The sequence below is a fragment of the Salmo trutta genome, chromosome 32 (assembly GCF_901001165.1).
Source record: "Salmo trutta chromosome 32, fSalTru1.1, whole genome shotgun sequence".
NCBI classification, from domain to species: Eukaryota; Metazoa; Chordata; class Actinopteri; order Salmoniformes; family Salmonidae; genus Salmo; species Salmo trutta.
Genome location: NC_042988.1, coordinates 43678639 through 43696414, shown reverse-complemented (window position 1 = coordinate 43696414; position 17776 = coordinate 43678639). Strand labels below are relative to the sequence as shown.

Here is a 17776-nt window from a genome sequence, read left to right as displayed (position 1 = left end):
AGGAGTAGCAGTACTGAGTCAATGTGCAGGGGTACCAGGTAGTTGAGGTAATATGTAGGTATTGGTAAAGGTGACTAGGCCATCAGGATAGATAAGAGAAGCAGCAGCGTGTGTGTGGCGTCAATGTGTGTGTGTCCCGTGTGTGTGTGTGTGTGTTAGAGTGCCAGTGTAGAATGTGCGGTGAGTGTACATCGAGCCGGTGCAAGAGGCAAGGTAGCCCTTTGGTGAAATGGTCCGGGTGGCCCTTTGGTGAAATGGTCCGGGTGGCCCTTTGGTGAACTGGTCCGGGTGGCCCTTTGGTGAACTGGTCCGGGGGTGGCCCTTTGGTGAACTGGTCCGGGTGGCCCTTTGGTGAACTGGTCCGGGTGGCCCTTTGGTGAACTGGTCCGGGTGGCCCTTTGGTGAACTGGTCCGGGGGTGGCCCTTTGGTGAACTGGTCCGGGAGTCTTATGGCTTGGGGCTAGAAGCTGTTTAGGAGCCTTTTGGTCACAGACTCAGGTACCACTTGCCATGCGGTGGTCTATGACTTGGGTGGCTGGAGTCCTAGAAAATGTTTAGGGCCATAGCGGTGATGCAACCAGTCAGGATGCTCTCAATGGTGCAGCTGTAGAACTTTTTGAGGATCTGAGGTCCCATGTTTGTTAAATAACATGTGTATGTGTTCCTTCCCAGAGTATGTGAGCAGAGTTGAATGGTTGAAATCCCGCTCATCACTCACCTCTCTGGTGCCCCACGGTCCTTTCCTCACAGGGAAAAAAACAATCATCGCTCCAAATTCGCTCCGTTCATTAAAATCATAATTTAACCAGCAGCCATCTATTTTTGTGTGTCTACCTGAACCTACCATTTGGGTTTTGAAGTATTGAAACCAAACCATATGGATTTCAATGATAAGAATTATAATTAACAGAAGCGCTCATCATTTCAAATAGGCTACATGTCATATTAAACAGCATATAAACACTCTGAATAGGCTACATGTCATATTAAACACCATACAAACACTCTGAATAGGCTACATGTCATATTAAACACCATATAAACACTGAATAGGCTACATGTCATATTAAACACCATATAAACACTCTGAATAGGCTACATGTCATATTAAACAGCATATAAACACTCTGAATAGGCTACATGTCATATTAAACACCATATAAACACTCTGAATAGACTACATGTCATATTAAACACCATATAAACACTGAATAGGCTACATGTCATATTAAACACCATATAAACACTCTGAATAGGCTACGTGTCATATTAAACACCATATAAACACTCTGAATAGGCTACGTGTCATATTAAACAGCATATAAACACTCAATAGGCTACATGTCATATTAAACAGCATATAAACACTCAATAGGCTACATGTCATATTAAACAGCATATAAACACTCAATAGGCTACATGTCATATTAAACAGCATATAAACACTCAATAGGCTACATGTCATATTAAACAGCATATAAACACTCAATAGGCTATATGTCATATTAAACAGCATATAAACACTCTAAATAGGATACATGTCATATTAAACAGCATATAAACACTCAATAGGCTACATGTCATATTAAACACTATATAAACACTCTGAATAGGCTACATGTCATATTAAACACCATATAAACACTCTGAATAGACTACATGTCATATTAAACAGCATATAAACACTCTGAATAGACTACATGTCATATTAAACACCATATAAACACTCAATAGACTACATGTCATATTAAACAGCATATAAACACTCAATAGGCTACATGTCATGTTAAACACCATATAAACACTCAATAGACTACATGTCATATTAAACAGCATATAAACACTCAATAGGCTATATGTCATATTAAACAGCATATAAACACTCAATAGGCTATATGTCATATTAAACACCATATAAACACTCAATAGGCTACATGTCATATTAAACAGCATATAAACACTCTGAATAGGATACATGTCATATTAAACAGCATATAAACACTCAATAGGCTACATGTCATATTAAACACCATATAAACACTCAATAGACTACATGTCATATTAAACAGCATATAAACACTCAATAGGCTATATGTCATATTAAACAGCATATAAACACTCTCAATCGGTTAAGAGCCAGACAGGGAGACTAAGAAGGAACAAAAATGAAGTATTTAGGCTGTATTATTTCAATTATTTCAAGGGTATAGTCTACAAAGAAATACATTGAAGCATTTGGGAGTGGCTGGTAGGGACATAAAGCACTCAGCATTTAAACAGCATTTAGTTGTATTTAATCATTATAGTCTATAAATTACGCATATGGCCTGTGACTTACTTAGAATTAAATACAAATAAAATGAAAATGCACTTATTAGTGCCTTTTTGAATTCATTCTTAGAAACAGGAGTTTGACTTGTCTGTCTGCAGGCTCATGTGATGGTGACTGGAGAGCAGGACAGTGGTGGAGAACATCATCTCCTCACTTGCAGAGCCACTGGGGATGATAAACACCCTTTTGGCCACTCTATCCAGGCTGGGCAGAGATGCAGAGTTATTTTATCTATAGGTAGGCCTAAAGGCTTTTAGGCAAAACAACCCAATCAAAACAGAAAGCTCCTTGAACATGGGACTGCCAGGCCTATTGGGCTAAAATCAATTATGCCCTATCGTATAGATAATAGAACAACAATGAACTGAAATGTTTAAGAGATCTGAATTTTAGTTAATAAATACTTTGCTACAATAACACAGTTAGTTATCTACCCACCTCGTTCTTTCTGTTGGCATGTACACAGTAAGAACACCATCATACTTTCAGGATAGGTGTCGTTTCAGATTCCACAATGGTTCTTTAGTTGTGGACACTACATCACCACACTCCCTCTCTTCTTTAGTTGTGGACACTACATCACCACACTGCCTCTCTTCTTTAGTTGTGGACACTGCATCACCACACTCCCTCTCTTCTTTAGTTGTGGACACTACATCACCACACTGTCTCTCTTCTTTAGTTGCGGACACTACATCACCACACTCCCTCTCTTCTTTAGTTGTGGACACTACATCACCACACTGCCTCTCTTCTTTAGTTGTGGACACTACATCACCACACTGCCTCTCTTCTTTAGTTGTGGACACTACATCACCACACTGCCTCTCTTCTTTAGTTGTGGACACTACATCACCACACTGCCTCTCTTCTTTAGTTGTGGACACTACATCACCACACTGCCTCTCTTCTTTAGTTGTGGACACTACATCACCACACTCCCTCTCTTCTTTAGTTGTGGACACTACATCACCACACTCCCTCTCTTCTTTAGTTGTGGACACTACATCACCACACTGCCTCTCTTCTTTAGTTGTGGACACTACATCACCACACTGCCTCTCTTCTTTAGTTGTGGACACTACATCACCACACTCCCTCTCTTCTTTAGTTGTGGACACTACATCACCACACTGCCTCTCTTCTTTAGTTGTGGACACTACATCACCACACTGCTTCTCTTCTTTAGTTGTGGACACTATATAACCACACTCCCTCTCTTCTTTAGTTGTGGACACTACATCACCACACTGCCTCTCTTCTTTAGTTGTGGACACTACATCACCCCACTCCCTCTCTTCTTTAGTTGTGGACACTACATCACCACACTGCCTCTCTTCTTTAGTTGTGGACACTACATCACCACACTGCCTCTCTTTAGTTGTGGACACTACATCACCACACTGCCTCTCTTCTTTAGTTGTGGACACTACATCACCACACTGCCTCTCTTGCTCTTGGTCCTCATCTTTGTAAGTCACCTTGATTTAGCACCTGTGTGTTTTATCAGTTTCTTGATGAAAATATTTAGTGAACTCCATGACAGTAGCTAAAGCAAGGGGCTATAGTGGCAATCAATTAGACTACAAATGCATGCTGGGCCGGGCGCTCCCTGAGCTAGGGAAGTGAACGTTGCTGGAGCCAGATTGGAGAGGGTGAGAAGCCCAACGCTCCAGCTTTTGGGGAATCTCGCTCTGCGCTCCAGTCAAATCGGGCACGCTCCATCTCTGCTCTGCTCACACACTGTTCCTTCCATAATGTGTGTGTTCCAGCTCCTGGACAACGTTGAGAACAAAATGAAAGGCACCTGCGTGGAGGGAACCATCCCCAAACTGTTCAGAGGAAAGATGGTGGTACGTTCACGTCCTCTATTCTCTCTCCCCGTTGAGGTCTCTCTCTCTCTCTCCAGTCCTATATCCAGTGTAACTGTGTTCTCTCTCTCCAGACCTATATCCAGTGTAACTGTGTTGTATCTCTCTCTCTCTCCAGTCCTATATCCAGTGTAACTGTGTGTTGTCTCTCTCTCTCTCCAGTCCTATATCCAGTGTAACTGTGTTGTATCTCTCTCTCTCTCCAGTCCTATATCCAGTGTAACTGTGTGTTGTCTCTCTCTCTCTCTCTCTCCAGTCCTATATCCAGTGTAACTGTGTGTTGTGTCTCTCTCTCTCTCTCTCTCTCTCCAGTCCTATATCCAGTGTAACTGTGTGTTTCTCTCTCTCTCTCTCTCTCTCCAGTCCTATATCCAGTGTAACTGTGTTGTCTCTCTCTCTCTCTCTCCAGTCCTATATCCAGTGTAACTGTGTGTTGTTCTCTCTCTCTCTCTCTCCAGTCCTATATCCAGTGTAACTGTGTGTTGTCTCTCTCTCCAGTCCTATATCCAGTGTAACTGTGTGTTGTCTCTCTCTCTCTCCAGTCCTATATCCAGTGTAACTGTGTGTTGTCTCTCTCTCTCTCCAGTCCTGTATCCAGTGTAACTGTGTGTTGTCTCTCTCTCTCTCCAGTCCTATATCCAGTGTAACTGTGTGTTGTCTCTCTCTCTCTCCAGTCCTATATCCAGTGTAACTGTGTGTTGTCTCTCTCTCTCTCCAGTCCTATATCCAGTGTAACTGTGTGTTGTCTCTCTTTCTCTCCAGTCCTATATCCAGTGTAACTGTGTGTTGTCACTCTCTCTCCAGTCCTATATCCAGTGTAACTGTGTGTTGTCTCCCTCTCTCTCCAGTCCTATATCCAGTGTAACTGTGTGTTGTCTCTCTCTCTCTCTCTCTCCAGTCCTATATCCAGTGTAACTGTGTGTTGTCTCTCTCTCTCTCTCTCCAGTCCTATATCCAGTGTAACTGTGTGTTGTCTCTCTCTCTCTCTCTCTCCAGTCCTATATCCAGTGTAACTGTGTGTTGTCTCTCTCTCTCTCTCTCTCCAGTCCTATATCCAGTGTAACTGTGTGTTGTCTCTCTCTCTCTCTCTCTCCAGTCCTATATCCAGTGTAACTGTGTGTTGTCTCTCTCTCTCTCTCTCTCCAGTCCTATATCCAGTGTAACTGTGTGTTGTCTCTCTCTCTCTCCAGTCCTATATCCAGTGTAACTGTGTGTTGTCTCTCTCTCTCTCCAGTCCTATATCCAGTGTAACTGTGTGTTGTCTCTCTTTCTCTCCAGTCCTATATCCAGTGTAACTGTGTGTTGTCACTCTCTCTCTCCAGTCCTATATCCAGTGTAACTGTGTTGTCTCTCTCTCTCTCTCTCTCCAGTCCTATATCCAGTGTAACTGTGTGTTGTCTCTCTCTCTCTCTCCAGTCCTATATCCAGTGTAACTGTGTGTTGTCTCTCTCTCTCTCTCTCTCCAGTCCTATATCCAGTGTAACTGTGTTGTATCTCTCTCCAGTCCTATATCCAGTGTAACTGTGTTGTATCTCTCTCCAGTCCTATATCCAGTGTAACTGTGTGTTGTATCTCTCTCTCTCCAGTCCTATATCCAGTGTAACTGTGTGTTGTTCTCTCTCTCTCTCTCTCCAGTCCTATATCCAGTGTAACTGTGTGTTGTCTCTCTCTCTCTCCAGTCCTATATCCAGTGTAACTGTGTGTTGTCTCTCTCTCTCTCCAGTCCTATATCCAGTGTAACTGTGTGTTGTCTCTCTCTCTCTCCAGTCCTATATCCAGTGTAACTGTGTGTTGTCTCTCTTTCTCTCCAGTCCTATATCCAGTGTAACTGTGTGTTGTCTCTCTCTCTCTCCAGTCCTATATCCAGTGTAACTGTGTGTTGTCTCTCTCTCTCTCTCTCTCTCTCTCCAGTCCTATATCCAGTGTAACTGTGTGTTGTCTCTCTCTCTCTCTCTCCAGTCCTATATCCAGTGTAACTGTGTGTTGTCTCTCTCTCTCTCTCTCTCTCTCCAGTCCTATATCCAGTGTAACTGTGTGTTGTCTCTCTCTCTCTCTCTCCAGTCCTATATCCAGTGTAACTGTGTGTTGTCTCTCTCTCTCTCTCTCTCCAGTCCTATATCCAGTGTAACTGTGTATCTCTCTCCAGTCCTATATCCAGTGTAACTGTGTTGTATCTCTCTCCAGTCCTATATCCAGTGTAACTGTGTTGTATCTCTCTCCAGTCCTATATCCAGTGTAACTGTGTGTTGTATCTCTCTCTCTCCAGTCCTATATCCAGTGTAACTGTGTGTTGTTCTCTCTCTCTCTCTCTCCAGTCCTATATCCAGTGTAACTGTGTGTTGTTCTCTCTCTCTCTCCAGTCCTATATCCAGTGTAACTGTGTGTTGTCTCTCTCTCTCTCCAGTCCTATATCCAGTGTAACTGTGTGTTGTCTCTCTCTCTCTCCAGTCCTATATCCAGTGTAACTGTGTGTTGTCTCTCTCTCTCTCCAGTCCTATATCCAGTGTAACTGTGTGTTGTCTCTCTCTCTCTCTCCAGTCCTATAGCCAGTGTAACTGTGTGTTGTCTCTCTCTCTCTCTCCAGTCCTATATCCAGTGTAACTGTGTGTTGTCTCTCTCTCCAGTCCTATATCCAGTGTAACTGTGTTCTCTCTCTCTCTCCAGTCCTATATCCAGTGTAACTGTGTTGTATCTCTCTCTCTCTCCAGTCCTATATCCAGTGTAACTGTGTTGTATCTCTCTCTCTCTCCAGTCCTATATCCAGTGTAACTGTGTTGTATCTCTCTCTCTCTCCAGTCCTATATCCAGTGTAACTGTGTTGTATCTCTCTCTCTCCAGTCCTATATCCAGTGTAACTATGTGTTGTATCTCTCTCTCTCTCCAGTCCTATATCCAGTGTAACTATGTGTTGTATCTCTCTCTCTCTCTCCAGTCCTATATCCAGTGTAACTATGTGTTGTATCTCTCTCTCTCTCCAGTCCTATATCCAGTGTAACTGTGTTGTATCTCTCTCTCTCTCCAGTCCTATATCCAGTGTAACTATGTGTTGTATCTCTCTCTCTCTCCAGTCCTATATCCAGTGTAACTGTGTTGTATCTCTCTCTCTCTCCAGTCCTATATCCAGTGTAAGCACGTTGACTACCGGTCAGAGCGGATAGAGGATTACTACGACATCCAGCTCAGTATCAAAGGAAAGAAAAACAGTGAGTATCAATCCCTTTTCTTCTCTGGGTTATTGGATGTGTGTCCAATCCAGTCTCCGTCCTTATACAGGGGGTTTTCTGCTTTGGAAAGGGGCTCAGTCGTCCTGTCGGCTCGGCTGGATTTTAGAGACATTTAGAGGCCCCCATCTTGGTGGTGTAGACAAATGTTCACGTTTCTTTTTAACCAATTACATGCAATTCTACAAGCAAAAAACTAGTAACATAATAAACGTAACATTAAAATATCATCAGTGGCTGAATGGCCAATAGAAACGAGATAGAAGCTGATAATGGAACATGTGACTTCAGTTTTGGTTAGCCGCTGATGTCCCAACCAGGTACTGGCTCAATGACTTTCCCTATCTGGGGAAAGATGAAACCAGGCTGGCGGGTGGGAAACCAGGCCGGCGGGTGGGAAGCCAGGCCGGCGGGTGGGAAGCCAGGCCGGCGGGTGGGAAGCCAGGCCGGCGGGTGGGAAGCCAGGCCGGCGGGTGAGCGACTGTTTGACAGTGTGGTTTAGAGACTCGTGGAGCCTTACATGGGCAAAGGCAGAAATGTGACCATGGACAACTTCTTCACATCAATTTCCCTGGCAGACAAGTTGATTGCAAAGAAGACTAGCCTGCTAGGAACAGTGAACAAACAAAGAAGACTAGCCTGCTAGGAACAGTGAACAAACACAGAAGACTAGCCTGCTAGGAACAGTGAACAAACAAAGAAGACTAGCCTGCTAGGAACAGTGAACAAACACAGAAGACTAGCCTGCTAGGAACAGTGAACAAACACAGAAGACTAGCCTGCTAGGAACAGTGAACAAACAAAGAAGACTAGCCTGCTAGGAACAGTGAACAAACAAAGAACACTAGCCTGCTAGGAACAGTGAACAAACAAAGCTGGGAGCTGCCCCCCCCCCCTCCCTCTGAGCAGAACAACATACCAGCGGAGCTGTGCTCCACATCAGTGATGGCGTGTGGTAAAGCAACACTCACGGTGTGATGGGGTGTGGTAAAGCAACACTCACTGTGTACAGACGTAAAGGAAATATCAAGTGTTTACATCCTTGATATTTCCATGAATATTATTTAATGCAATTAATAAATTATGCTAGTTTATTCACTATTTATCAAGCATGTTTGTGCACTTTGCAGGTTGATATGCATCTGATGCTAAAGGGGATGCCAGGCAATGTTCTCTAGCGTGTACTGATGGGCTGAAAGGCCAGGCGTTTCTAGTGTTAAGGGTTTATCTGAGTTTGACATGCAGACGGCCTTTACTCCCAGTGTCCTTAATGCTGAGTGCCAAGCAGAGATGCTTCAAATCGCATTTGTACAGTCTTTGGTATGACTCGTACGGGGATAGAACTCCCAACCTTTCAATATCAGGGCAGACACTCTAACCACAAGGCTACTGAGTTGGTGTGTGTGTGTGTGGCTAACTGTTTCTCTTCTCTCTCTAGTCTTTGAGTCCTTTAAGGACTATGTCGCTGTGGAGCAGCTTGACGGAGACAACAAATACGACGCAGGAGAACACGGCCTACAGGTGAGGCCTTATTCAGGCTTTATAAAGGCCTTAGGTATGGTTAAAAGATGCTTTATAAGACTACGGGTGGCCATAACATCTTCATAATGGGTTTATATAGAGTTAATGAATGGTGTAAATGTGCTTTATGAACATGGCCTATAGGTGAGGCTGTAGAACAGGTTAATGATGAGTGTAAATGTGCTTTATGAACATGGCCTATAGGTGAGGCTGTAGAACAGGTTAATGATGAGTGTAAATGTGCTTTATGAACATGGCCTATAGGTGAGGCTGTAGAACAGGTTAATGAGGAGTGTAAATGTGCTTTATGAACATGGCCTATAGGTGAGGCTGTAGAACAGGTTAATGAATGGTGTAAATGTGCTTTATGAACATGGCCTATAGGTGAGGCTGCCCACCTGTTCTACAATCATTTTTGGTTTGAGGGCCACAACGGGATTTCAAAATTCTTAGGAAGGATTTGTTGGTAAAAATGAATTATTTGGACCAGAGAAAGGTCAGTTAGTTGAACATCTCTGGTCCTGTATAATCTTCACATACTTTCTGTCTAGATTCAGACCTGGAGGGTTTCTGGTCCTGTATAATCTAGATTCAGACCTGGAGGGTTTCTGGTCCTGTATAATCTAGATTTAGACCTGGAGGGTTTCTGGTCCTGTATAATCTAGATTCAGACCTGGAGGGTTTCTGGTCCTGTATAATCTAGATTTAGACCTGGAGGGTTTCTGGTCCTCTATAATCTAGATTCAGACTTGGAGGGTTTTCCGGTCCTGTATAATCTAGATTTAAACCTGGAGGGTTTCTGGTCCTGTATAATCTAGATTCAGACCTGGAGGGTTTCTGGTCCTGTATAATCTAGATTTAGACCTGGAGGGTTTCTGGTCCTGTATAATCTAGATTTAAACCTGGAGGGTTTCCGGTCCTGTATAATCTAGAGTCAGACCTGGAGGGTTTCTGGTCCTGTATAATCTAGAGTCAGACCTGGAGGGTTTCTGGTCCTGTATAATCTAGAGTCAGACCTGGAGGGTTTCTGGTCCTGTATAATCTAGATTCAGACCTGGAGGGTTTCTGGTCCTGTATAATCTAGATTTAGACCTGGAGTGTTTCCGGTCCTGTATAATCTAGATTCAGACCTGGAGGGTTTCTGGTCCTGTATAATCTAGATTTAAACCTGGAGTGTTTCCGGTCCTGTATAATCTAGAGTCAGACCTGGAGGGTTTCTGGTCCTGTATAATCTAGATTTAAACCTGGAGTGTTTCCGGTCCTGTATAATCTAGATTCAGAGCTGGAGGGTTTCTGGTCCTGTATAATCTAGATTTAAACCTGGAGTGTTTCCGGTCCTGTATAATCTACTGGAGGACACATGGATGATGAGTCAGTAAACTTCCTGGCCATGTGTGTGTTTCCAGGAAGCGGAGAAGGGGGTGAAGTTCCTGACTTTCCCTCCCATTCTGCACCTGCAGCTGATGAGGTTCATGTACGACCCTCAGACCGACCAAAACATCAAGATCAACGACAGGTAACACATCTAGCTCACACACTGGGCACACACACCGACACACACACCTGTCTAAACATGTTGATTCCACAGGTACACTGACTATACCAAATATTAAGAACACCTTCCTAATATTGAGTTGCCCCTGTTTTGCCCTCAGAACAGCCTGTTCATCAGGACATGGACTCTACAAGGTGTTGAAAGCGTTCCACAGGGATGCTGGTCCATGTTGACTCCAATGCTTCCCACAGTTGTGTCCAGTTGGCTGGATGTCCTTTGGGTGGTGGACCATTTTTGGTACACACAGGGAAACTGTTGAGTGTGAAAAACCCAGCAGCGTTGCAGTTCTTGACACAATCCGGTGTACCTGGTATCTACTGCCATATCCCGTTCAAAGGCACTTAAATCTTTTGTCTTGTCCTCTGAATAGCACACATACAATATCCATGTCTCAATTGTCTCAAGGCTTAAACACTTATTTAACCTGCCTCCTCCCCTTCATCTACACTGATTGAAGTGGATTTAACAAGTGACATCAATAAGGGATCATAGCTTTCACCTGGATTCACCTGGTCAGTCTGTTATGTATAACACCTGGTCAGTCTATGTCATGGAAAGAGCTGGTGTTCCTAATGTTTTGTACACTCAGTGTAGGTCATGGTAACTGTACCCCCCCCGTGTAGGTCATGGTAACTGTACCCCCCCGTGTAGGTCATGGTAACTGTACCACCCCCCGTGTAGGTCAAAGCCCCACTGGGGTAACACAGCACATACCTGTCTGATGTCCTGAATGGAGCTCACATTGAATCTACAACACAGGAAGAACATGGACACGATAATACTGATCACAGAAACACCTTTTCTTCCTCTCGCCCCCTCTCCCTCTCGCTCCCTCTCTGTCTTGCCCCCTCTCTGTGTCTCTGTCTCTCCTCCCCCTCCCAGGTTTGAGTTTCCAGAGCAGCTACCCCTGGATGAGTTCCTCCAGAAGACTGACTCTAAGGACCCGGCCAACTACATCCTGCATGCCGTGCTGGTGCACAGCGGAGACAACCACGGAGGACACTACGTTGTCTACCTCAACCCCAAAGGAGACGGAAAAGTCAGCGTCAAGGAGCCCATCGTGAGTCCCCCAACCCACCAATCAGTTAAATGCACTAGTATATCTGATCATTAATGTGGCGTAAGAACTACTGTTGTATTGTCAACCTGGAAGGTGTTTTATCATGTTATTAACCTAGTAAGAGGAAATGATGTCATAATATGCAGCCCAACACTCTGCTCGTGTGTGTCCTAAGAAATGATACAATGATGGAACATCAACTGTTTTCTTCATAACGTACATCTGTTCCTGTCTCCCTCTCCGTTCCCGTCTCCTCTCGGTCTCTCCTCCTCCTCCAGTGGTGTAAGTTTGATGATGACGTGGTGTCACGGTGCACCAAGGAGGAAGCCATTGAACACAACTACGGTGGCCATGACGACGACCTATCAGTACGTCACTGCACCAACGCTTACATGCTGGTGTACATCCGCGAGTCCAAACTCAGTAAGTCACCTTATGGCGCTTTACAACTCAGTAGCTTAAGTCAGGTTATGATGACTTTTATAACTCTATGAAGCCTTATAACTCACTAAGTCAATGCTATGATGCCTTATACTACCTTTTGTAGCACATGGTAGTCAACACTCCAGGTGAGGTATTGTTAGGTAACCCTGTGTTTACCCGTCTCCCCCCAGGTGAGGTATTGTTAGGTAACCCTGTGTTTACCCGTCTCCCCCCAGGTGAGGTGCTGCTGGCGGTAAACGACGTGGACATCCCCCAGCAGCTGGTGGAGAGGCTTCAGGAGGAGAAGAGGGTTGAGGCTCAGAAGAGGAAGGAGCGGCAGGAGGCCCATCTCTACATGCAGGTCCAGGTAAGGCTTGGAGCTCTCTCCTATCCCCCCCCCCCCCCCCCCAGTCACAGGTCCAGGTAAGGCTTGGAGCTCTTCCCCGCCAGTCACAGGTCCAGGTAAGGCTTGGAGCTCTTCCCCCCCAGTCACAGGTCCAGCTAATAACAGAACAGCTTTTGGAGAATGTTGGTGTTATGAATCACTTGTCTCTCTCTCTCCATGTCTCTTCCCCCTCCCTCTGTCTCCCCCTCGCCCTCTCTCTCTCCTCCCCCTCTCTCCTCACAGATTGTGACAGAGGACCAGTTCTGTGGTCACCAGGGTAATGACATGTATGATGAGGAGAAGGTGAAGTACACTGTGTTCAAGGTCCTGAAGAGCTCCACGCTGCAGGAGTTTGTCCAGAATCTCTCCCAGACCATGGTGAGACTCTCTTCTCTCTGTGTGTTGCTGTCCTCTCCTCAGTTAACCTTTAACCTGCTGTTCGACCACTGTTCTTCTTCTCCCAGAGGACGCCGAAGTAAGAAACCTTGAGAGGAACCATGCTTGTGTGTAGCCCAAGTCTGACAGTGTGTATTGATGTGCTGCAGGGTTTCCCACAGGACCAGATGAGGCTGTGGCCCATGCAGGCCCGGAGCAACGGCACCAAGAGACCTGCCATGCTGGACTACGAGGCAGACTGCAGCAAGTCTGTGAGTAACACAACCATCAGGCTGACCTGGAAACTGTCCTGTAGTCTCTTGGAAGACAGTAGAGGGACTGGTGTGTGTAGATGTGTGTGTAACCCTGTGTGTATTTCCTCCCCAGATGATAGACTTGAGCGACAATGAGAATCCCTGGACTATATTTTTGGAGACGGTGGATCCTGAGATGGCTGCCAGTGGAGCAACGTTACCCAAGTTCGACAAAGACCGTGCGTTTAGACATTTATTTTACAGATTATTACCGATTATCAAAGACTGTTATTCTGATATTCCTTTATTCCCAGGTTGTTTAGGACACTGGGCGGGCGTTAACGCCCTCTGACTGGGGGGGGGGGGCGTTAACGCCCTCTGACTGGGGGGGGGGGGCGTTAACGCCCTCTGACTGGGGGGGGGCGTTAACGCCCTCTGACTGGGGGGGGGGGGCGTTAACGCCCTCTGACTGGGGGGGGGGGCGTTAACGCCCTCTGACTGGGGGGGGGGGGCGTTAACGCCCTCTGACTGGGGGGGGGGGGCGTTAACGCCCTCTGACTGGGGGGGGGGGGGGCGTTAACGCCCTCTGACTGGGGGGGGGGGGGCGTTAACGCCCTCTGACTGGGGGGGGGGGGGGCGTTAACGCCCTCTGACTGGGGGGGGGGCGTTAACGCCCTCTGACTGGGCGGGGGGGCGTTAACGCCCTCTGACTGGGCGGGGGGGCGTTAACGCCCTCTGACTGGGCGGGGGGGCGTTAACGCCCTCTGACTGGGGGGGGGCGTTAACGCCCTCTGACTGGGCGGGGGGGCGTTAACGCCCTCTGACTGGGCGGGGGGGCGTTAACGCCCTCTGACTGGGCGGGGGGGCGTTAACGCCCTCTGACTGGGCGGGGGGGCGTTAACGCCCTCTGACTGGGCGGGGGGGCGTTAACGCCCTCTGACTGGGGGGGGGGGCGTTAACGCCCTCTGACTGGGGGGGGGGGGGGCGTTAACGCCCTCTGACTGGGGGGGGGGGGGCGTTAACGCCCTCTGACTGGGGGGGGGGGGCGTTAACGCCCTCTGACTGGGGGGGGGGGGCGTTAACGCCCTCTGACTGGGGGGGGGGGGGCGTTAACGCCCTCTGACTGGGGGGCGGGCGTTAACGCCCTCTGACTGGGGGGGGGGGGCGTTAACGCCCTCTGACTGGGGGGGGGGGCGTTAACGCCCTCTGACTGGGGGGCGGGCGTTAACGCCCTCTGACTGGGGGGCGGGCGTTAACGCCCTCTGACTGGGGGGGGGGCGTTAACGCCCTCTGACTGGGGGGGGGGGGCGTTAACGCCCTCTGACTGGGGGGGGGGGCGTTAACGCCCTCTGACTGGGGGGGGGGGCGTTAACGCCCTCTGACTGGGGGGGGGGGCGTTAACGCCCTCTGACTGGGGGGCGGGCGTTAACGCCCTCTGACTGGGGGGGGGGGCGTTAACGCCCTCTGACTGGGGGGGGGGGCGTTAACGCCCTCTGACTGGGGGGGGGGGGGGCGTTAACGCCCTCTGACTAATGACCACTAAGTACAAAGCAGCAAGTTAATAGGGTAGGTGGGACAAAATCGTCCCGCACTATTCAACAGCCAGTGACACATCAGAGCGCCAAATTTAAAACCACAAAATGTCATAATTTAAAGTTCTCAAACATAGGACTATTTTACACCATTTGAAAAAGAACTCTCGTTAATCTAACCACACTGTCCGATTTCAAAAAGGCTTTACAGCTAAAGCAAAACATTAGATTATGTTAGGAAGGTACATAGTCAGAAATAACCACATCCATTTTTCGAGCAAGCATATCTGTCACAAAAACCAAAACCACAGCTAAATGCAGCACTAACCTTTGATGATCTTCATCAGATGACACTCCTAGGACATTATGTTATACAATACATGCATGTTTTGTTCAATCAAGTTCATATTTATATCAAAAAACAGCTTTTTACATTAGCATGTGATGTTCAGAACTAGCAACTAGCATACACACCGCAAACATCCGGTGAATTTACTTAATTACTCACGATAAACGTTCACAAAAAACACAATTATTTTAAGAATTATAGATACAGAACTCCTTTATGCAATCGCGGTGTCCGATTTTTAAAATAGCTTTTCGGTGAAAGCACATTTTGCAATATTCTGAGTAGATATCACGGCTAGCTAATTTGACACCCACCAAGTTTGGCACTTACCAAACTCAGATTTACTATAAGAAAAATTGGATTACCTTTGCTGTTCTTCGTCAGAATGCACTCCCAGGACTTCTACTTCAACAACAAATGTTGTTTTGGTTCCAAATAATCCATAGATATATTGAAATAGCTCCGTTTTGTTCGTGCGCTCAGGTCACAAGCCGAAGGGTGATGCGCGTGGCGCATTTCATGACAAAAAAATGTAAAAATATTCCATTACCGTACTTCGAAGCATGTCAAACGCTGTTTAAAATCAATTGTTATGCGATTTTTCTCGTAAAATAGCGATAATATTCCAACCTGGCGACGTTGTATTCTTCAAAGACTGAAAGAACAAAATGGAGAATTCACATGAATTCGCATCTCCAGTGTCACTGTCCCCAGGCAGGCCAGTAACAAACTCTGCTGCTGTTCTTTGCCCAGAGACTGCAGACATCTCATTACACTTTCTGGCGCCTTCTGAGAGCCAATGGAAGCCTTAGAAAATGTCACGTTACAGTACAGATGCTGTATTTTCGATAGAGAGGCTACAGAAGGACAATAAATTGTCAGACAGGGCACTTCCTGTATGGAATCTTCTCAGGTTTTTGACTGCCATATGAGTTCTGTTATACTCACAGACACCATTCAAACAGTTTTAGAAACTTTAGTGTTTTCTATCCAAATCTACTAATTATATGCATATTCTAGTTTCTGGGCAGGAGTAGTAACCAGATTAAATCGGGTACGTTTTTTATCCGGCCGTGAAAATACTGCCCCCTCTCCCCAACAGGTTAAAGCCATTTTACTTTTCTAGTCGTTTCAAAGAAATGGAAATGTTTTTTCATGTAACTGTGGTCAAGTAAAAATAGATTGTCCTTTTTTTAATGATCGTCCTCAAACTTCTCTTTTCAGACGACGTCATGTTGTTCCTGAAGATGTATGATCCAAAAAGCAGAAGCTTAAATTATTGTGGACATATCTACACAGCTATATCCTGTAAAATACGTAAGTATCCTGCTGTGTCTGGGCTGTGTGGTACAGACTCCTAACAATACGTAAGGACCCTGCTGTGTCTGGGCTGTGTGGTACAGACTCCTCCTAACAATACGTAAGGACCCTGCTGTGTCTGGGCTGTGTGGTACAGACTCCTCTCCTAACAATACGTAAGGACCCTGCTGTGTCTGGGCTGTGTGGTACAGACTCCTCTCCTAACAATACGTAAGGACCCTGCTGTGTCTGGGCTGTGTGGTACAGACTCCTCTCCTAACAATACGTAAGGACCCTGCTGTGTCAGGGCTGTGTGGTTGCGTTTGAGGGGGGAGGGAGTTGCGTTTGAGGGGGGAGGGAGTTGCGTTTGAGGGGGGGAGGGAGTTGCGTTTGAGGGGGGGAGGGAGTTGCGTTTGAGGGGGGGAGGGAGTTGCGTTTGAGGGGGGGAGGGAGTTGCGTTTGAGGGGGGGAGGGAGTTGAGTTATGCCTCCCTCTCCTTACTCAGCAGCACCACCTTGTTAAATCCTGAGGAGAACCCTGTGGTGGATGTGGAGTAGTATTACAGTTGAAAAGTGTGTGTGTAAAGCAGTGTTAAATGTATGCTGTTTTCTCTACCAGGAGACCTGCTGCCCGTCATGTGTGAGAGAGCAGGCTTTCAACAGGAGACCAGCCTTATCCTCTATGAGGTGAGAACACACACACACACACACACACACACACTAGCCTTCTCTGAGGCGAGAACACCGGTCTAACACGTATCCACATACTAAGGGTGTAACAGTACACATATTTGTACCGACCCATTCGATACGGGGACATCTTGGATCCGCACTGTGAACCAGAATTAATACTTCATAAAATACAAACCACTAGTCCTCTACACTGGGTGGTAAACCTTCAGTAAATCTGATCATCAAACCACTAGTCCTCTACACTGGGTAGTAAACCTTCAGTAAATCTGATCATCAAACCACTAGTCCTCTACACTGGGTAGTAAACCTTCAGTAAATCTGATCATCAAACCACTAGTCCTCTACACTGGGTAGTAAACCTTCAGTAAATCTGATCTGGACATCAAACCACTAATCTTCTACACTTGCTGGTGCACGCCTAAATTAAAGGGTAATTACACCCCAAAATGTAAATATATGACCCCTAAACCGCAATGCGTACCGAACTGTGACCCCCCCCAAACCACAATGCGTACTGAACTGTGACCCCCCTAAACCACAATGCGTACTGAACTGTGACCCCCCCCCCTAAACCGCAATGCGTACTGAACTGTGACCCCCCCCCCCTAAACCGCAATGCGTACTGAACTGTGACCCCCCCCCTAAACCGCAATGCGTACTGAACAGTGACCCCCCCCTAAACCGCAATGCGTACTGAACTGTGACCCCCCCCTAAACCGCAATGCGTACTGAACAGTGACCCCCCCCTAAACCGCAATGCGTACTGAACTGTGACCCCCCCCCTAAACCGCAATGCGTACTGAACTGTGACCCCCCCCCCCCTAAACCGCAATGCGTACTGAACTGTGACCCCCCCCCTAAACCGCAATGCATACTGAACTGTGACCCCCCCCTAAACCGCAATGCG

General features: G+C 46.6%; 1 protein-coding gene across 2 annotated transcripts in view; it reads left to right on the top strand.

The window, feature by feature from the left end:
• The window catches only part of LOC115171979 (ubiquitin carboxyl-terminal hydrolase 7), a 57956-nt gene that overhangs the window by 18837 nt on the left and 21343 nt on the right, over positions 1 to 17776 (top strand). For both annotated transcript variants that reach the window (XM_029729217.1, XM_029729218.1), the window contains exons 9-20: positions 4105 to 4185; positions 7316 to 7406; positions 8863 to 8945; positions 10352 to 10461; positions 11383 to 11560; positions 11839 to 11983; positions 12220 to 12350; positions 12612 to 12746; positions 12914 to 13015; positions 13131 to 13236; positions 16103 to 16195; positions 16796 to 16863. In XM_029729217.1, coding sequence (XP_029585077.1) covers positions 4105 to 4185; positions 7316 to 7406; positions 8863 to 8945; positions 10352 to 10461; positions 11383 to 11560; positions 11839 to 11983; positions 12220 to 12350; positions 12612 to 12746; positions 12914 to 13015; positions 13131 to 13236; positions 16103 to 16195; positions 16796 to 16863 — 1323 coding nt within the window. The remainder of the gene's footprint in view (positions 1 to 4104; positions 4186 to 7315; positions 7407 to 8862; positions 8946 to 10351; positions 10462 to 11382; positions 11561 to 11838; positions 11984 to 12219; positions 12351 to 12611; positions 12747 to 12913; positions 13016 to 13130; positions 13237 to 16102; positions 16196 to 16795; positions 16864 to 17776) is intronic.